Source organism: Channa argus, chromosome 1, assembly GCF_033026475.1.
Source record: "Channa argus isolate prfri chromosome 1, Channa argus male v1.0, whole genome shotgun sequence".
NCBI classification, from domain to species: Eukaryota; Metazoa; Chordata; class Actinopteri; order Anabantiformes; family Channidae; genus Channa; species Channa argus.
Window position 1 is genome coordinate 46988885 of NC_090197.1, and position 16015 is coordinate 47004899.

Below are 16015 nucleotides of genomic sequence, written 5' to 3' on the forward strand. Positions count from 1 at the left end.
TGACAAGAAGAATATCCTCAGGGTATTTGGCTTTTTAACAGAAAAGCATGTTCTAATCTTTACCACAATAAGCTTCTCTCTAACTGTCTTGAACACACACATACACACAAATGCAGATGGTTAAATTTTATATGAGTCATGTAAGAGTGTGATTAATCTGATCAGAATTAAATTAATTAAAAGAGCCCTGTGTCCCTCTGACCCTGCTAAGTGCAGGTGAATACCACTGTGATTCTGTTGATTCTAACTATTGATGTCTGTATTTCTGGTCTTTATGACACTTAAACAAAAATTTTCTGGTAACTGTTTATCAGTTCTGCAAATCAGTTTGAAGGTATTTTATAACATTCCTTCTTGTAGAACCTGCATTTCTGGGATGTTGCTTGGTTTGCTTTCCTAAACTGCCGACGTTAACTCATTCTACACTGTTTCTATATCTTTAGGGTAAGAACTTTGACTCAGCCAATACGAAACATTACACCTATTCTGCTTTAACCATCCTTAGTTGTTGTTACTAGAGTGATGCATTGTCATGTTCCTTGTCTTGGACTTTGCTCACCCCATATACCGTGATCACCTGCTGCCAGCATTCTGCTTTTGTACTGTGGCTTTGATTCTTTTACATGTTTCATGTTTTTAGTATGTTGGTCCAGGAGTTTTGTTTGTTCATTACTGCTTGTGGTTATAGACATGACATGACACGAACTTATTAATCCCACCATGGGAAAATTCCAGTGTTCCAGCAGTGAAAAGACAAGCCCCAGATATTGTACCCCACAAAGATATTTCCCCTCCCCTAAACAAATATTGCATGAGAGCACAAAAAAGTTGCATGACACAAAAGTTTTAACCGTAATAACCATAAACATAACAAACACACAAAAAAGTTACTCCCGTTTGTGTCTCACTGTAGTGATATGTTGTACAGTCTGATAGCTGTGGGGAGGAATGCGATATCTGGTATCACAGGTCGTCATGTGCACAATGCTGTTACATCCACATTATGCTGAAGGACCAGCTCAGAGCCTCCAAAGTGTGGTGCAGAGGGTAGGAGGTGTTATCCATAACAGATGATTATGATTATGTTCTTATCCATTTTATTGTTTAGCCCCCCTAGTTTTCCTTGTTACGTTCATGTTTAATTTCTCTTCTTCACTCTGTCTTTCTTATGCTTAGCATCTCTTGTTCACTTAGTCCAACTTTTCTGGCTTCTCTCATTGGATTTATCACACTCCAGGTCTCTGTTGGCTCATGGGTCCATCCTTTTACACAATCTGTGACACGGATTGATAGTTTCCTGCAGAATTTGCATGTACAACTCAGAATTCATAGCAAGCCATCTTGGTCCAGAGGTACCAAAGCAGGTCCAGATCCTGATATTACACCACCATGTATATTTTTGTGGTGAAATGGAGAATTTAGTCATCAAATATAATGCTTCTTATTCACAATAAAAAGTTCTTATTTGGTCTCATCCATCTACAGAACATCCTTCCAACATAAGTCTAGTTTATCCACATGGTCTCAACACACTGTAGAAAGGAAGCACTGTCCTTTTTGCAGAGCTGCAAGTTACTACTTGCAAGTTACCACACAGCTCTGCACACCATTATTCAATGTTCTCCTCATGTTAGCCACTGCACAAGAGGTCTTTAGTTTCCTTGACCCAAGTCACTAGATGTTCAGATACTTATGACTTACACAGAGATTCTGGAGCGGATCGTTTCCCATAATAAATAAAGTTAGTTTCAAAGCCACTGATTGTTGAGAATGACTGAAAATGCAGTAAAATGAAGACTAGTCTCAAATAACTGACTGAAAAGGCTTTAACGGGGGCAGATAAAAGAGGTGGGAGTAAAGACAGAGGTTGCTCATTCCAGTTCACCAAACTACTAGACTACTAGACCTTACAGTCATGTCATGTCATTGCACAACACTGACCCTAATAGCTAATAAGGAACATACAGTAACATGACATGATATGTCTATATAATTTCCTATAATGGTTACACTGTTCCTCAGGGATAGACCCCTCTGTTCAGCTTCACTTCCTTTCATCTGTCTCTCCATGTCATTTGAGGATCCCAGAATACCCACAGCAGAAGCTAAAATAGGATTGGGGCTGGTGATGAATTAGCCAGGGGGTATTTGGGGAGCTGAGGTGCAATGTAGGGGATAAAGATTAAAGAGAGTAAGATATACACTCACTGGCCACTTTAGGTACACTTGTATAGTTGGTTGTTGCCGTGGCAAAAACTGTAAGGCAAGTTTATGAGGCAAAAGGCAGCCCACAGTCTTGTTTATGGTAAGTTTAATCAGCAAGAAAGTGAAACACACACAGCAGAACAGAACTACACTCCAGAGTGGGTCAATCAGATTGACAAGGCTTTACAGGTTATGGATGCCTTTTAAACACTCAGCTCAGCAGCTGAATTCACACAAAACAACAAAGGAACGGCTCAATGCAAATCAAACTTACAAAACATACACACAGGTGAATACACATTGACCAGGAACCTCATTAGCAAGTCTCTGAGACTACTCATCTCCTATGTGTTCCCTGCAGGGACAGCTTCCTGTGGAAGCACTCGTCTAAAGACAGTGCAGTCTGCTGACGTGTGACAGCAGAGTTCAAAGAATGTATTTGGTCACAATGAACAGGCATTTTGCATCTGAAGGAAATTTCTCTCACACTTGTTAACATAAATATCTTACTGGCAATCACATGCAACTCAATGCATGTAGGCATGTAGGCATGGTCATTACATTGTGCTGAAGATCAAGCTATGGCTTAGAATGAGGAATGAATGAATGTGGCATGGTTGCTGGTGCCAGAGGGAAGGCCTGGTGAGTATTTCAGAAACAGATTATCTACTAAGATTCTTATGTACACCCATCTCTAGTGCTTTGCAAATGTTGCTCTTAAAAACTGAAAATATTAAGTTTAGAATGTGCAACATGTTAAACCTTGAAGCAGATGGGCCACAGAAGCAGAAGACCATATCTGGTGTCACTCCTGTCAGCTTAAGAACAGAAAATTGAGGCTACAGTTTGTAAGGGCTCACCCAAGTTGGCAAACAGCAGATTAGAAAAATGTTGCCAAGTCTGATGAGTCTTGATTTCTGGTGTGATATTTGGATAGTACAGTCAGAATTTGGCATATACTGCATAAAGGCATGGATCCATCCTGCCTTGTATCAATGGTTCAGGCTGGTGCTGGTGGTGTTATGGTGTGGGGGATAATTTCATGGCATACTTTGGGCCCTTAGTACATTTTGAGAATTGTTTAAATGCCAGCATACGTCAGTATTGTTGCTGACCACGTCCATCCCTTTATGACCATGGTTTGTTTTATGTACTCAAATGGCCTCCACAGCCACCAGATCTCAGTCCAATAGAGCATCTTTGGAATATGGTGGGATGGGAGACTAGCATTATGGATGTGAAGCTGACAAATCTGCAGCAACTGTGTTTAAAAACTTTCTTTAATTTAGTTTAATGCAATTGGTTTCTTCTGCTTGTCTCTGAAATGACAAAGAAATTAAGAACAAAAAAGAGGTAAAAGAATTATGTATAAGGCCTCACATTTGACCATGAAGCTCTCTACATTTTTCTGAGTCATATGGCCACAATGGTCATTCTGCCCTCATCAGATCTAATGGAGCTGTGAACTCGGTCAGAAAGATTTGATTGAGTTCAGTTCTCTATATAACAATGTCATAGAGTTGCTGCTACAGGGTACCGATCACTAATTCAAGCATTTTTTCATGTTCACATGAACAAACACGTAACGTTACGTGTGTCTGTCATGGATGTATTGAGGACGATGTGCTCACTGAAGCAATTAATCTAGAACAATTCCTCATAAAAACCTCTGTAATACACGTAATTTAGCATAATATGCTGTACAATTTAATGCTACTCCCCCATTAAAGCTGCATGTTAACATCAACATTTTTACTGTAAGTGAAGTCAAATATGCATACATTATTTTAACAGTGCTTATTAAATAATTACCTTATCTTCATTCTGATTTGAAATTTACACAGTCCTTACTCTCTGCAGACTGGTAAAGCAGCATCACCACACGGTCACACATTGCTCTCCAGCATTTAATCCACATTCCTTACCCACAGGACAACATTTAATGCAGTTACACACTAGATTCATTATTCATCTCCAGGCTTGACTTAATCACAGAAAGTGTATTCCATGGAATCAACAGGACTCTTATCCTAACCTCACTATTTGTTATAAGCCTAGAACCTGTTTTTGTGTGAGTATACTTAAGAGTCTGTAGTTTTTTATTTAGCTCACTCACTTTAGCTCACATTTGGCACAGTTTTTTTTTTTTTACCGCCAATTTCTACCAGGCTTGGACCGACACTGCACAGCTGGGGATGGGAATGAGCTGTTGGGGGTTCAGTGTCTTGCCCAGAGACACTTCGACATATAGCCGGGAACAGGGATCAAACCACTGACCCTTTTGTCCGTGGACGACTGCCTTTACCAACTGAGCTACAGCCACCCCCAATGATTACATTGCAATTAATCGATATTAAAATTTGTAATCAATTGACAGCCCTCATATTTCTTTATTTTAGTCTTTAGTCCCAAAGGCATCTAATATAATAAACAATTTGTAATTTGACACCGCAACACTACAACTCCCATGAGCATTACATGCACAGAACACCTGGTACATGATCCAGACAAGAAAATCAGTAGCCACAATTGCTGGTGAGCAAAAAACCTTAATGTAATGTACTAATTCAAAATAACCCTAATTGAAAAAGCCAGAATATACCTAGTTACAACTAACTGTATAAACTCAAAAGTACACCAATCAATATTTTTAAGGGGGGATAAATTAATGGTGTAATGAGAAAAGATTTGCTCATAATGACAAGTCAACAAATAATTATATCAGTAGCATCTTTGTTTCGGTTCAGCCTCACCATGTTATTTCCAGACACAGCCTCTGGTCGTAACCTAAGACAAGGTAGCAACTACCTGGTTTACACAGCAAGCTATTCAACAGCTAACAAGTCAAATATTTGTCTTGAGAGGTGGTCCGGTCCAAAACAGCTACATAAAAATTAGTTGAGGCAATGTATGAAAATGTTGGGATTATAACTCGTTGATTGACCTCAAGAGGCCTAACAATTCCAGTAGGATTATTTTATTCTTCCAATATTTAAAATTGTATTTTCTTCATTTAATTTTAAATATGTGCATAAAGAGTTTAGAGAAAATTTGAGACACAAGAGATGCATGTTAAATGTTCTGCACTTATATAGCGCTTTTCTACCTATTGGCACTCTAAGCACTTTACAGTGCTTCTTATTCACCCATTCGCACTCACAATCTTGATTCACACATTCATACACCGATGGGGGAGCTGCTTTGCAGCTGGCCAATGTTCACCCGGAGCAACTAAGTTGGGGTTCAGTGTTTTGCTCAAGGACACTTTCATGTGTGACTGAAGGAGCCAGGGATTGAACCAATAACTGGGGGATTGGTAGAGAACCGCTCTACCTTCCTGCATCACATTCGCATCACAGCTTGTTACCATCAAAGATGCCGGCTTTTGAACTGTGATCTGATAAAGAGGCTAAAGAGGCATGCTAAAGAGGAGGGGAGTGGTCCCCTCCTCTTAGCATGGAGGACACAGTGGACATCATTTCCAAGGAAGGGTTCAGAATTTGACTGGTCGGACCACAGGACATTTTTCCACTTCACTTTAGTCCATCTTAAATGAGCTCAGTCTCAGAGTTTCTATATCTTCTATATTCTATCTTCCTTGTATAGCAGTCTTGTTAACTTCATTTGTGGTTGCACAGACAATGGTTTTCATGGGTGTTCCTGAGCCCTTGCACTGATTTCCACTACTCGTCTGTTTTTAACATGCAGTGCTGCCTGAAGTCCTGAAGATTCAGTAATGGCTAACAGACATTTCAGACAACAGACTATTCTTTATATCTTTTAATTATATAATAAACAGGTTCGGACTTGATAACACAAGTTGAACTTCAGCTCTATCCAGAAACCAAAACATCTAAAATTTGTGAGTTGGGAGAGTTTACAGACAAAGGCAAGAATGAATAAATATTTGTTGACGAGAACTTTTATGAAAGCTTACACAGATGAACAAATTTAATGCACAGTTTGCATCATGAAGAATGTGCAGAGTTGAAACATGCATATTGTGGAACAGGAATACGACACTTTAAACTTACAAAGACACTGTAACTTAACTGTTGTGGTGATAGGTGTCTATATTAAACTAAACAAAAGCTCCAAAACTGAATCTATGGGGAGGAAACAACACAAAATCCTATGAACTGTAAAGAATTATTTCAGTACAGCCTCAGAACAAACATGAAATGATGAAATTATGTTGAACAAAACACACGACTGTGGGGGCGACTGTGGCGCAGGAAGGTAGAGCGGTTATCCACCAATCTCACAGTTGTTGGTTCAATCCCCGGCTCCTCTGGTCACATGTCGAAGTGTCCTTGAGCAAGTCACTGAACCACAACTTAGTTGCTCCTGGTGAGTGTTGGCCAGCTGCATAGCAGCTCCCCCACTGGTGTATGATTGTGAGTGTGAATGGGTGAATAAGTGTCAAGTGGGTGCTAATAGGTAGAAAAGTGCTATATAAGTGCAGACCATTTACCATTTACATATCCATGTGTGGCACTGGAACATGCTACTGGTGCACACCAAAAATGTGGTACGTTACATTCTCTTTCTCTCTCTGAAATACCCTTCACAACAGACAGTATACACCTTGCTTATCTACCGTAGCTCTGTACACTTTCTGAGCTATTTTGCAACACTGGATTTCCACTGTCTCTCTAATGCAGCATCTGAATTTCAGGCACAATCTGGGGACCCCTCCCTTCCCACTTCAAAGCAATTGCATTACTGACTTAGGCTGCTACATGTTCTACTGTCAGCTGTTTAACAGCACAGAAGAATGTCTAGGTCTTCCTATTCTTTTAGCAGATAACTTGGTCTCGGCTGTGTCACAGCAGCTTGAGTGACTTTGTCAGGTGTTGCTAGGCAGGGACACATTACATAATGTAGCTGTGATGTAGCCTGGTGACTTGAATGAATGACTTAAATCTTGTCGTACCACCATGGTTTTTTCCAACATGAGACGAGGTGATAGACAAAAACTAAGTACATTAAGTGTCTGGTAGATTGAGGGCTTCTAGTTTATCATTTTCTGTCCTGCAGGAAACAGTTGTCCATAGGATTCTTATGCAGAAGCATGACTTAATAGCCATAACAGTAAAATGAATGATTAATCTGTGACAAAGATTGCCATCAAGGTAATCATCATCAGGTCAAACGGTAGAGGTAAATCATGCCACTACAAGACCATTCCATCGAGACATAGGTCATAGATCAAAAACCTTTCCACAATCTTCATCCCCACCACTTACAATACCAAGAACAATACAATTAGGTTTTCTTGTAATTGAAGTTTTTTACAATCTGAGCAATTGTGGCATTTTGTGATTTCTCTCCATCAGCAATATAAGACAAGCAATATGAGATTTAACAATAATTATGAACTGTGAGGCCTGACAACTGACAGTACATTGTCAAACTGCTCCTCAAAACAAAAAAGTCAGTGTTGCACCTCAATCAACAGTCATATTTTTTTTACACTCCTGTAATTCTACTCCACTATTTAAATACTCACATCATTCTTAGGCTTCTGGCGCTTTCTTTGCCAATTCAGCTTGTAAATGAATGAACATATCTTTCCATGAGGAGGGTTTGAGAGTATTTGAAGCTCTGTGGAGGCCATTATGGTTTAGTTAGATAACGGTTAAAGCCACTACATGCAAACTGTGACAAATATTATCAAGAGCACCATAGGCGAACGTTACAATCACTGTCATTACTCCCAAAATCAACAACGCTGTTACAGGACATGATGAGTTTTGTTCTTCAGGTGCAGCAATGTTTGAATTACACAATGAGAACTAATCTCTAAATTGCTGCAGGAAGATGTACAAGAACATCTTAAGCTATAAACACAAATACATTCCTGTGATGACATTCAAACATGGTTTTGTAGTGTTGCCTCAAGTGGACTAGAAGCTTGGTAACAGTCTTTCAACCAGAGCCAAGCAGAGTATTAAAACGCATGTCCCCAAACGGCAATTTTTATTGTCAATACACAGTAGTCAAAAGTAATACTAATAATATCAATAAACATGAAGAGTAATTGAAAATGGATTTTAAAGCAATTCAGACATAATAGGAAATCAATGTCTGAAAGTATTTTTTTCTTTTTGTTTTGTTTGTTAACTGTATCATGAGTGTATTCAACCAGATTGTGGATGAATTGTTGAAACAAACCATTCAAAGTTGCCCTCTAGTCCTGAAAACACCATTTTAAAAATATATTTAAAAATATTCAATATCACTCTGCTGTGACACAAATGCACAAATGGACTTGCTGCTAAAAGGCCTGCAAAAAGCAGAAAAAGGAGAGAAGGGAAAAAGAAGAAACAAAGATGAGGGAGAATAAAGCAGCAGCAGTGAAACAACAGTAAGTGAGAGAAATGGTGAGGGAAAATCAGTTTGTCCCTTATGAACAGCAACAAGCCATTTGTACCTCATATTCTAAATGTTTCATTGTTTCAGTGTTCAATGTTTCATCACGCACAAACACACGCACAAACAATTCCTTCCTGTCATGCAGCTCTCTTTCCTTTTTCACAGTAGAGCGCTGTGCAGTATAATTTCATGTGCAGCAACTGTCATGTCTACATGGACCAATGCAACAGTGATCAGCATTTCATAAGAAACAAAGATGAAGATATGAGATGGTGACACATATAAAGAAATAATTCTGAAAACAGACAAGCTTTACTGAGGAAATATAGTGAACAGGCTTCTAAAATCTGTGTGCTGATGGCACGGGAGAGCGTGAGCGAAGGATCAAAACAAAAGGGTAGCTGCTGCATGGCTGGGGCACTACGAAGGGCAGCAGAGTTACAGCTACAGGGGGATGTGCTGAAATAATAGCTGAGTGCTACTGAAATAGGACGAAAGGGAGAGAGGGACATAGTGCCTGTTAGATGGAGGAGATGAGTGTGAGACAGTATGACAGAGGGGGGAGACATGCATGGATAGAAAATGGAAAAGGGGGTTGTTTATGTCTCAGCTTTCTCTTCTCACAGGCTGACCCAAATGCAGCTGAATTAGAATCCTCTGTGTGTGTGTGCCTGTGCGCGTGTGTGTGTTTTGTGGATGGCAGCAGGGGTGTGAGAGAATCCACTAGACTGTTGATGAAAACCGGATGACAGGCTGACTGAGATCCCTAACAGAGGACAAAACTCTTCCCAGAACTTGGCCGTGAAATGTGGTTCTCGATCTGAAATAATGTTGCGGGGGAGGCAATGGAGACAGAAAACATGATGAAGAGAATGTCAGCAGTTTCCTTGGAGGTGGGCTTGGGAAGAGGTATTAAATGAGCCATTTGTGAGAAGTAGCCAACAACTGTAAGGATAGTGGTCATGCCATTTGAAGGGGGAAAGTCCAATAACGAAATCCATGGAAATGTGGGATCAGGGTCTCTTAGGAATAGGTAAGGGGCAGAGAAGACCTCTTAGGTGAGGTCTGGGAGTCTTGGCCTGCTCACATGCTGGACATGCAGCAATTTACTCCTTAATATCCCTGTGCATGGAGGACGAACACGAGCGTTGCTGGATGACAAATAGGGTCCTGGAAACACCAGGGTGACAGGTTAAATCAGAGGTGTGCCACCCATGAATGACCAATGAATGGGCGTAGGCTCTTGGGAACATAGAGAGGGTAAAGAGGACAAGCAAAGGGTGCTGGTGCTTGGGTGAGGGTTTGAATGACGACCTCTTCCAGGTCAACCTTAGCTGCGCCAAAACGAACAGAAGAGGGTAAAATGTGGTCGGCTTCCTGAGACTGATCATCTGGCTCGTGCATGCAGGATAGAGCATCTGCCTTGCAGTTCTTAGTGCCTGGACAGTATGAAAGGGTGAAGCTGAAGCACCCAAAGAGGAATACGAGGGTTTAGTCGTTTGGCAGAGTGGAATATTCTAGATTCTTGTCCTGTCCAGAAAGAGAAAGGAGCTATTGGAAAGTTTCATCCAAAATAAAAGGAGATAAGCAATATCTTTATGCTTCTGAGAAAAATTCTGAACTACAAAACAAGACAGAAAAACCTAACTGTGGATGAGCTCCATTAAGCAGTTGTTGATTGGTTTGGTCCTTTTAATATTAAAGAGGAAGTACAACTGCAAAAAGATATGGTGTCATATTTACATGCTTGGCTACCCGAGCTGTCCACACACACACACACACACACACATATATATATATATATATATATATATATATATATATATATATATATATATATATATATATATATATATATATATATATATATATATATATTTTTTATACACACACACACACATATATATATATATATATATATATATATATATATATATATATATATATATATATATATATATATATATATATATATATATATATACACACACACACACACACACACACACACACACACACACACACACACACACATATACATACATATATATGAAATGTTGGACTAAGAAATGTCCGGTAGAGCTCCAGAGGCGGCAGAAACAGGCACAAGCAAACCGAAATTTTGTTCCTGGGGACATTGTGTTCATTGTTGATGAGTCAGCACCTCAAAACTCGTGGTTGATAGCAAAATTATCCAAACAATGGAAGATGAACATGGTCTAGTCTAGTCTAGATGTTCACATCAAAATAAAGACCAACTAGTTTGACAGACCTATAACCAACGTCTGTCTTTTATAAGAATCAGAAGGAGACAATGGTAAAGACTGTTCTCCTACGGTGTGTCAAGTACTGGTTACCTCTGGTAACCGTTATGGGGTAACCAACACAGATCATAACTCACACATTGAGCGTGATATAAGTCACCAGGAGGGTTCCAAATCAGCTCTACATTATTTTACTCTGACAGAAAAGATGTCTGGTAACACTGGGGCTGGAGTGATCCTGAACACGAGGGAGCAGATGCAACAGTAAGTGAAGCAGCATTTAGACAACACCATAAATGTAGTAGCTTCTAATAGGTCTGGCATTAAGAAATATAAGCAAAGACGCAACACAAGTACTCTGTGTTTTTAATGATTCATTTACTTACTTTGAAGCAGCATTAGATCAACTCTGAGGAAAAGCTTGAGAAAAAGTGCATGTTCATCAGTGAAAACAACATCACTGCGCCCACAAACATACTAACAACCTACGTAAGAATCATGTCAAAAATGTGTAGATGATCTTTAGATGAGAGCTACAAAGTATGCTGTACATTTTGTTACATGCTTAATTATAATTCAACAAAGGTTTGAAGTAGAAGCAGTAGTCATGAAATATGACTAAGCAATTTCTTATTACAATAACTGTAATAAGAAATTGGCATTTTTATGTTGTGATTTCATTCCCAGTCAACATGTTTTACACTGTGACACAGTATATTTGTATGAAATTAATTATTAGATGGTAAAGTTACACAGCACTATGTTGATGTGTTTACTAGTCCTAAAAGAAACTGATCTTGAAACAAAGTGACGTAGCTACAGTTTATCGAGGTGGAGTTTGACCTTATCAGATCTGAGGACCTAAGAAAGGAGGATATTTGTTTGTTGTACACCCTGAGTCACATTGTTGTTTTTGATTCTGGGCTCATACAAACTTAACCTGACTGCTGAGTCCGAAGGTATCAACACACTGCAGTAACATGAGACTGTGTCATGTTTCTGCCTCCATGCTAAATGAATTCTTATTGTGAGCTGAGAGATCTGAGGCCAACTACTTTACACCTTACTTCTCTTCATCCCTACTCTCTGACTCATAACCACCTTTTCTGCTGTGCACACTTCATGTGCCTCAACACGGACAATCCCCCCCCTTCATCATCCTTTATCTCCTTCTACCTGCCTTCCCATCTCCATAAGCCCCCCACCCCACCTCCATCACTGCCACCGCTGCACTCACTTGCTCCCACTTTTTCCTTTTCCGAATGCCTCCCTCCTCCTCCTCCTCCTCCTCCTCCTCCTCTCCCTCCACTCTTGTTTCTTTTCCTTTTTGTCTAATTCCACTCCAAGTCCTGAGGCTTCATCTCTGCTCCGTCTGTCCACATCGACTCTACCCTCCCGTCCTCAGCTAGCATGCAGAGAGGAAGACCTACCAACAAGAGTTTTAACAAATGAGATCATCTGCAGGCAAACCAGATATACCAAGCAGCCAATAGTGACATTTCTATAGCATGAACATTTGTGTGGCTAGTGCACGTGGCCTTTAGCTTTGTGGCAATTTTCAGTAGTTTGAGTAACAAAGCTCAATTATATTAAAACCTGCAGTAACGTGTTTGCTCATGTGGGTAATCCTCCCTGGCATAGTGCTCATGTCCTGAGTCTGGCTTATAGGTTCTATTTTCTATTTCTATTTTTTAACGGTTACTTCTACGCTTACTTCAGGACATTTATAAACAAGTAATTTTACATTTACTTAAGTAAAATTAAGTACAATTTCACCACAGTAATAGTACTCCTAGTTGACAAAAATAATTCCATCTCTCTCCCTTTTGACATCTGTACACTTGTTCTGTTCAACGAACAGCCTAAGAATTAACAAGCTTAAATGAAAATGTATTATTATTAAATACTATTAATAAATATTAAAGCTTAAGGTTGCACACTGTAGCTTTGTGATCTGCGGATGACTTGCATGCTGAATTGTACAGACCACAGATCAACTGCGATCTGTTATACCACTAATATTCTCTGAATTTATATTTTTCCATACAGGATCAAATTGTTATTTTTCAGCTTCATCAAGTATATGGTGTGCAAACCACCAGTTTTCATCTCATCTCATATCACTGCAAGAGATTTTTAAATCTTTTCAGGGAATTATTTTCATGTATATCATGCAAAACATTACGTGTGTCCCTAAGCTGTTGGCCGATTTTCTCTGTTCCGTTACAGCAAAGTCAAATACCCAGGTCTGTTACGCAAGGAGTGAAATGCCCCAGTGATTAAAATCTCTTATTTTCCTACTTACACATTTTAAACTGATCTGGTTGTCTTCTAATGCTTCTTTAATCATTTTCCATTTTTTAATCTTTTCCGTGGCCCTCAACAACAGAAACATCAATGCACTGATCAGTGAATAGGACAATTACTAAACACAAATGTGAAGGTAATCAGCAGCATGGCGTGTTGGATGAGGAGGAGGACAGGAAGACAGAAGCATTCTAGTCTCCAGCATCTTCTTCATGGACTGAGTGTCTCTGTAGTGCCCACAACTCTCAAAACAGAGGGAGACCTCTTCACTAGTGAAACAACGAGTTTCAGAATCTACTAGTAAAAATGTTCATATCATGTAAATAGCACTTTTCTACCTATTGGTACTCAAAGCACTTTACACTGCTTCTCATTCACCCATTCACGTTCATAATCACACACACTGATGGGGGAGCTGCTATGCAGCTGACCAATGCTCACTAGGAGCAGCTAATAAATCAATAAATCTAAATGTTGTTCTGATTCAGGATCAATCACTTTTTTAAGCAAGTAGCTGGTAGAAAATAAGATTAGTCAGTAAGTTGTTAATATGAAAATACAAACAAATAGCATAAACACCAATATGCTGTTCCACTACATACACTAAAGTATGTGTATTTTTACTATTTGGCATCTTCAGCAGAAATACCTCATAAACTTATTTAACCACAAAAATATTTTTTATTTATATGTCCATCATTTGCAGTGGCAGAGACAGACCATTATCATAGAGGGATTGCATTACTTTCATCATCATTGTCTATTCCTTTAAAAATCATTTAAAAACACGAGAAACCCCCCTGACTGTAGATGGACATAAAATGTAGGTTGTTGCTGTTATCAATTTACTGTTACAATTATTATTGTACATTTTTAATTATGACGTAATGTTTACTTGTGGGAACCCCAGGGCAAGTAGCTGCTACCTAAATAGATTTAAAAAAATAAACAGTTCTACATACGGGTCATAATGACAATCACTGTTAGCGGTGTTAAACTTGTGAGTTTGCAGTTTATTCTACAGTATCTATGTAGTTGATACTGATGACAGGGCAGCTGTAGCTCAGTTGGTAAGGTAGTGCACGGACCACAGGGTCAGCGGTTTAATCCCTGGTCCTTGGGCAAGAACCCCAAATTGCTCTCGGTGGGTCAGGTGAGCACCTTGCATAGCAGCCACCGCCATCGCTCTGTGTGTGTGTGAGAATGGGAATAAACATTGTAACGTGCTTTTACCATGTATTTAAATAACGCCACCCATTAGCCAGTCACTGAGATATGTCCTGACAGTATGAACAGAGAGATACGTATCCAGCACATCCTCTGCTCTAACAGCCAACAGGAAATGGTAGAAAAGATTCTGTTAAGTAATTCAAGCATCACAGGGCAGCAGTCACTGCTTCCATTTCCCGGTATTATTAGTTACAGATGTTGAGCTAAAAACAGACATGTTGTTGTTTTGTTCTTTACACCATTTGTAAATGTGCAGTGACACACTAATGCTGGATCCTAATTACTAATCCTACTGGGATCTGTATTGTGTAATGACAGTCTATTCAATGGGGACTTAACGCTTCCACTACAACACTAACTATAGTCTGGGGCTCCCCCTGCAATCCTGATTTCTAGACAACCCGCTACAGTCTAGAGCGTATAACTGACAGCCTCGCACAGATTGTATTGTAGTATATATTGCAGTAGTCCATACCGGTCCTTGTTATTCCTCCTCACATTAGTACATTATTTCAGTATAATATTTGTTTATATTTTTCTAACACTCATCATCATTTGCGTATTTTGTTTATTTATTTTGGGAATTTAAAAAAAAATCGAGCATACTGCCCTCATGACATTAAGGCTTCTCTAATAGCCGTTTTTCCTCCAAAGAACGTCCAGTTCCTGCTCGCCACAAACTCCACATTACTTCTTCATACAATTAAACGTACACTTTCTGGCGGGTAACAGCAAAAGAGAAACTGGGTCTCACCTGCTTTCTGTGACACAGACTGGAGCCCAACGACGAGCCCCAACACTACCCCGGCAAAGCACATCTGGACGGAGAACAACTCCTTTCGTTTTCTCCGCCTGGCTCTGCTCCTCAGCCGGTTCAGCATCCCTCCTCCTCCAACGTCCGTCTCCGTCATCCCTTCAACCACCGCGCGCGTCATAGCGCTCTTGTCGCGGAGAGCGTTCCGGCGGAATCCCCGGTGGTGGTGGTGCAAAGAAACAAGAAAGTGAAGCGGATAGGAAGAAAAGATGTTGTGGATGGACGCTGAACTTAACTCGACGAGAGACTGGCTTGTCCTCTGCGTGGAACGTTGGCTACTATTCACACAACTGCAATGTCCGGTCTCTGCCTTCAAAATAAAACGATACTATCTACGAACAGTGAGGTTTTGGATGGTGAAACTTTTCCAGTAACTCTTACCTTCTTAAAAAGTCGAAGTGACCTAATAATGACAGAAAAATTAACCAAATTTGTATTTAATTTTTTTTAAATTTTCTTTATAATTCTTTATGTGTGATTTAAACATTACAAAGACGAAGATCCGCTTTAAAGGAAGCCTTTATGGATGGTATATAGACAATATTTCTGTATTGTTTGGGAAAATATAAATTAGCACCAACCACCAATTATAAACCTGAAATGAGAAGTGATGTGACTTTAGTTTTATTCAATTGACGCTTGTAATATGAAATTTCCCATGTGTTGGTCTGTGTTTACTGGCTTGACGCTGCTGTGGTCGGAAGAGGCTGCAGATTTAACCATCTTTACCGTAAATGTTGAAGGGGAAGCTGCGCTGGAGCTCTGTAGCACTGGATGAGATGCTTTAGAAATGAGGGTGGGACAGAAAAACATGAGG

General features: G+C 39.6%; 1 protein-coding gene across 2 annotated transcripts in view; it reads right to left on the bottom strand.

Moving 5' to 3' along the window:
• LOC137139743 (sodium/potassium/calcium exchanger 3-like) overlaps window positions 1-15478 on the bottom strand; it is a 97335-nt gene extending 81857 nt beyond the window's left edge. The window contains exon 1 of one of the 2 annotated variants that reach the window (XM_067527435.1): window positions 15139-15478. In XM_067527435.1, the coding sequence (XP_067383536.1) occupies window positions 15139-15319 (181 nt within the window). In that variant the 5' untranslated portion in view covers window positions 15320-15478. The remainder of the gene's footprint in view (window positions 1-15138) is intronic. The other variant, XM_067527443.1, reaches the window with a different exon arrangement.
• Between the last annotated feature and the right edge of the window lie 537 nt (window positions 15479-16015).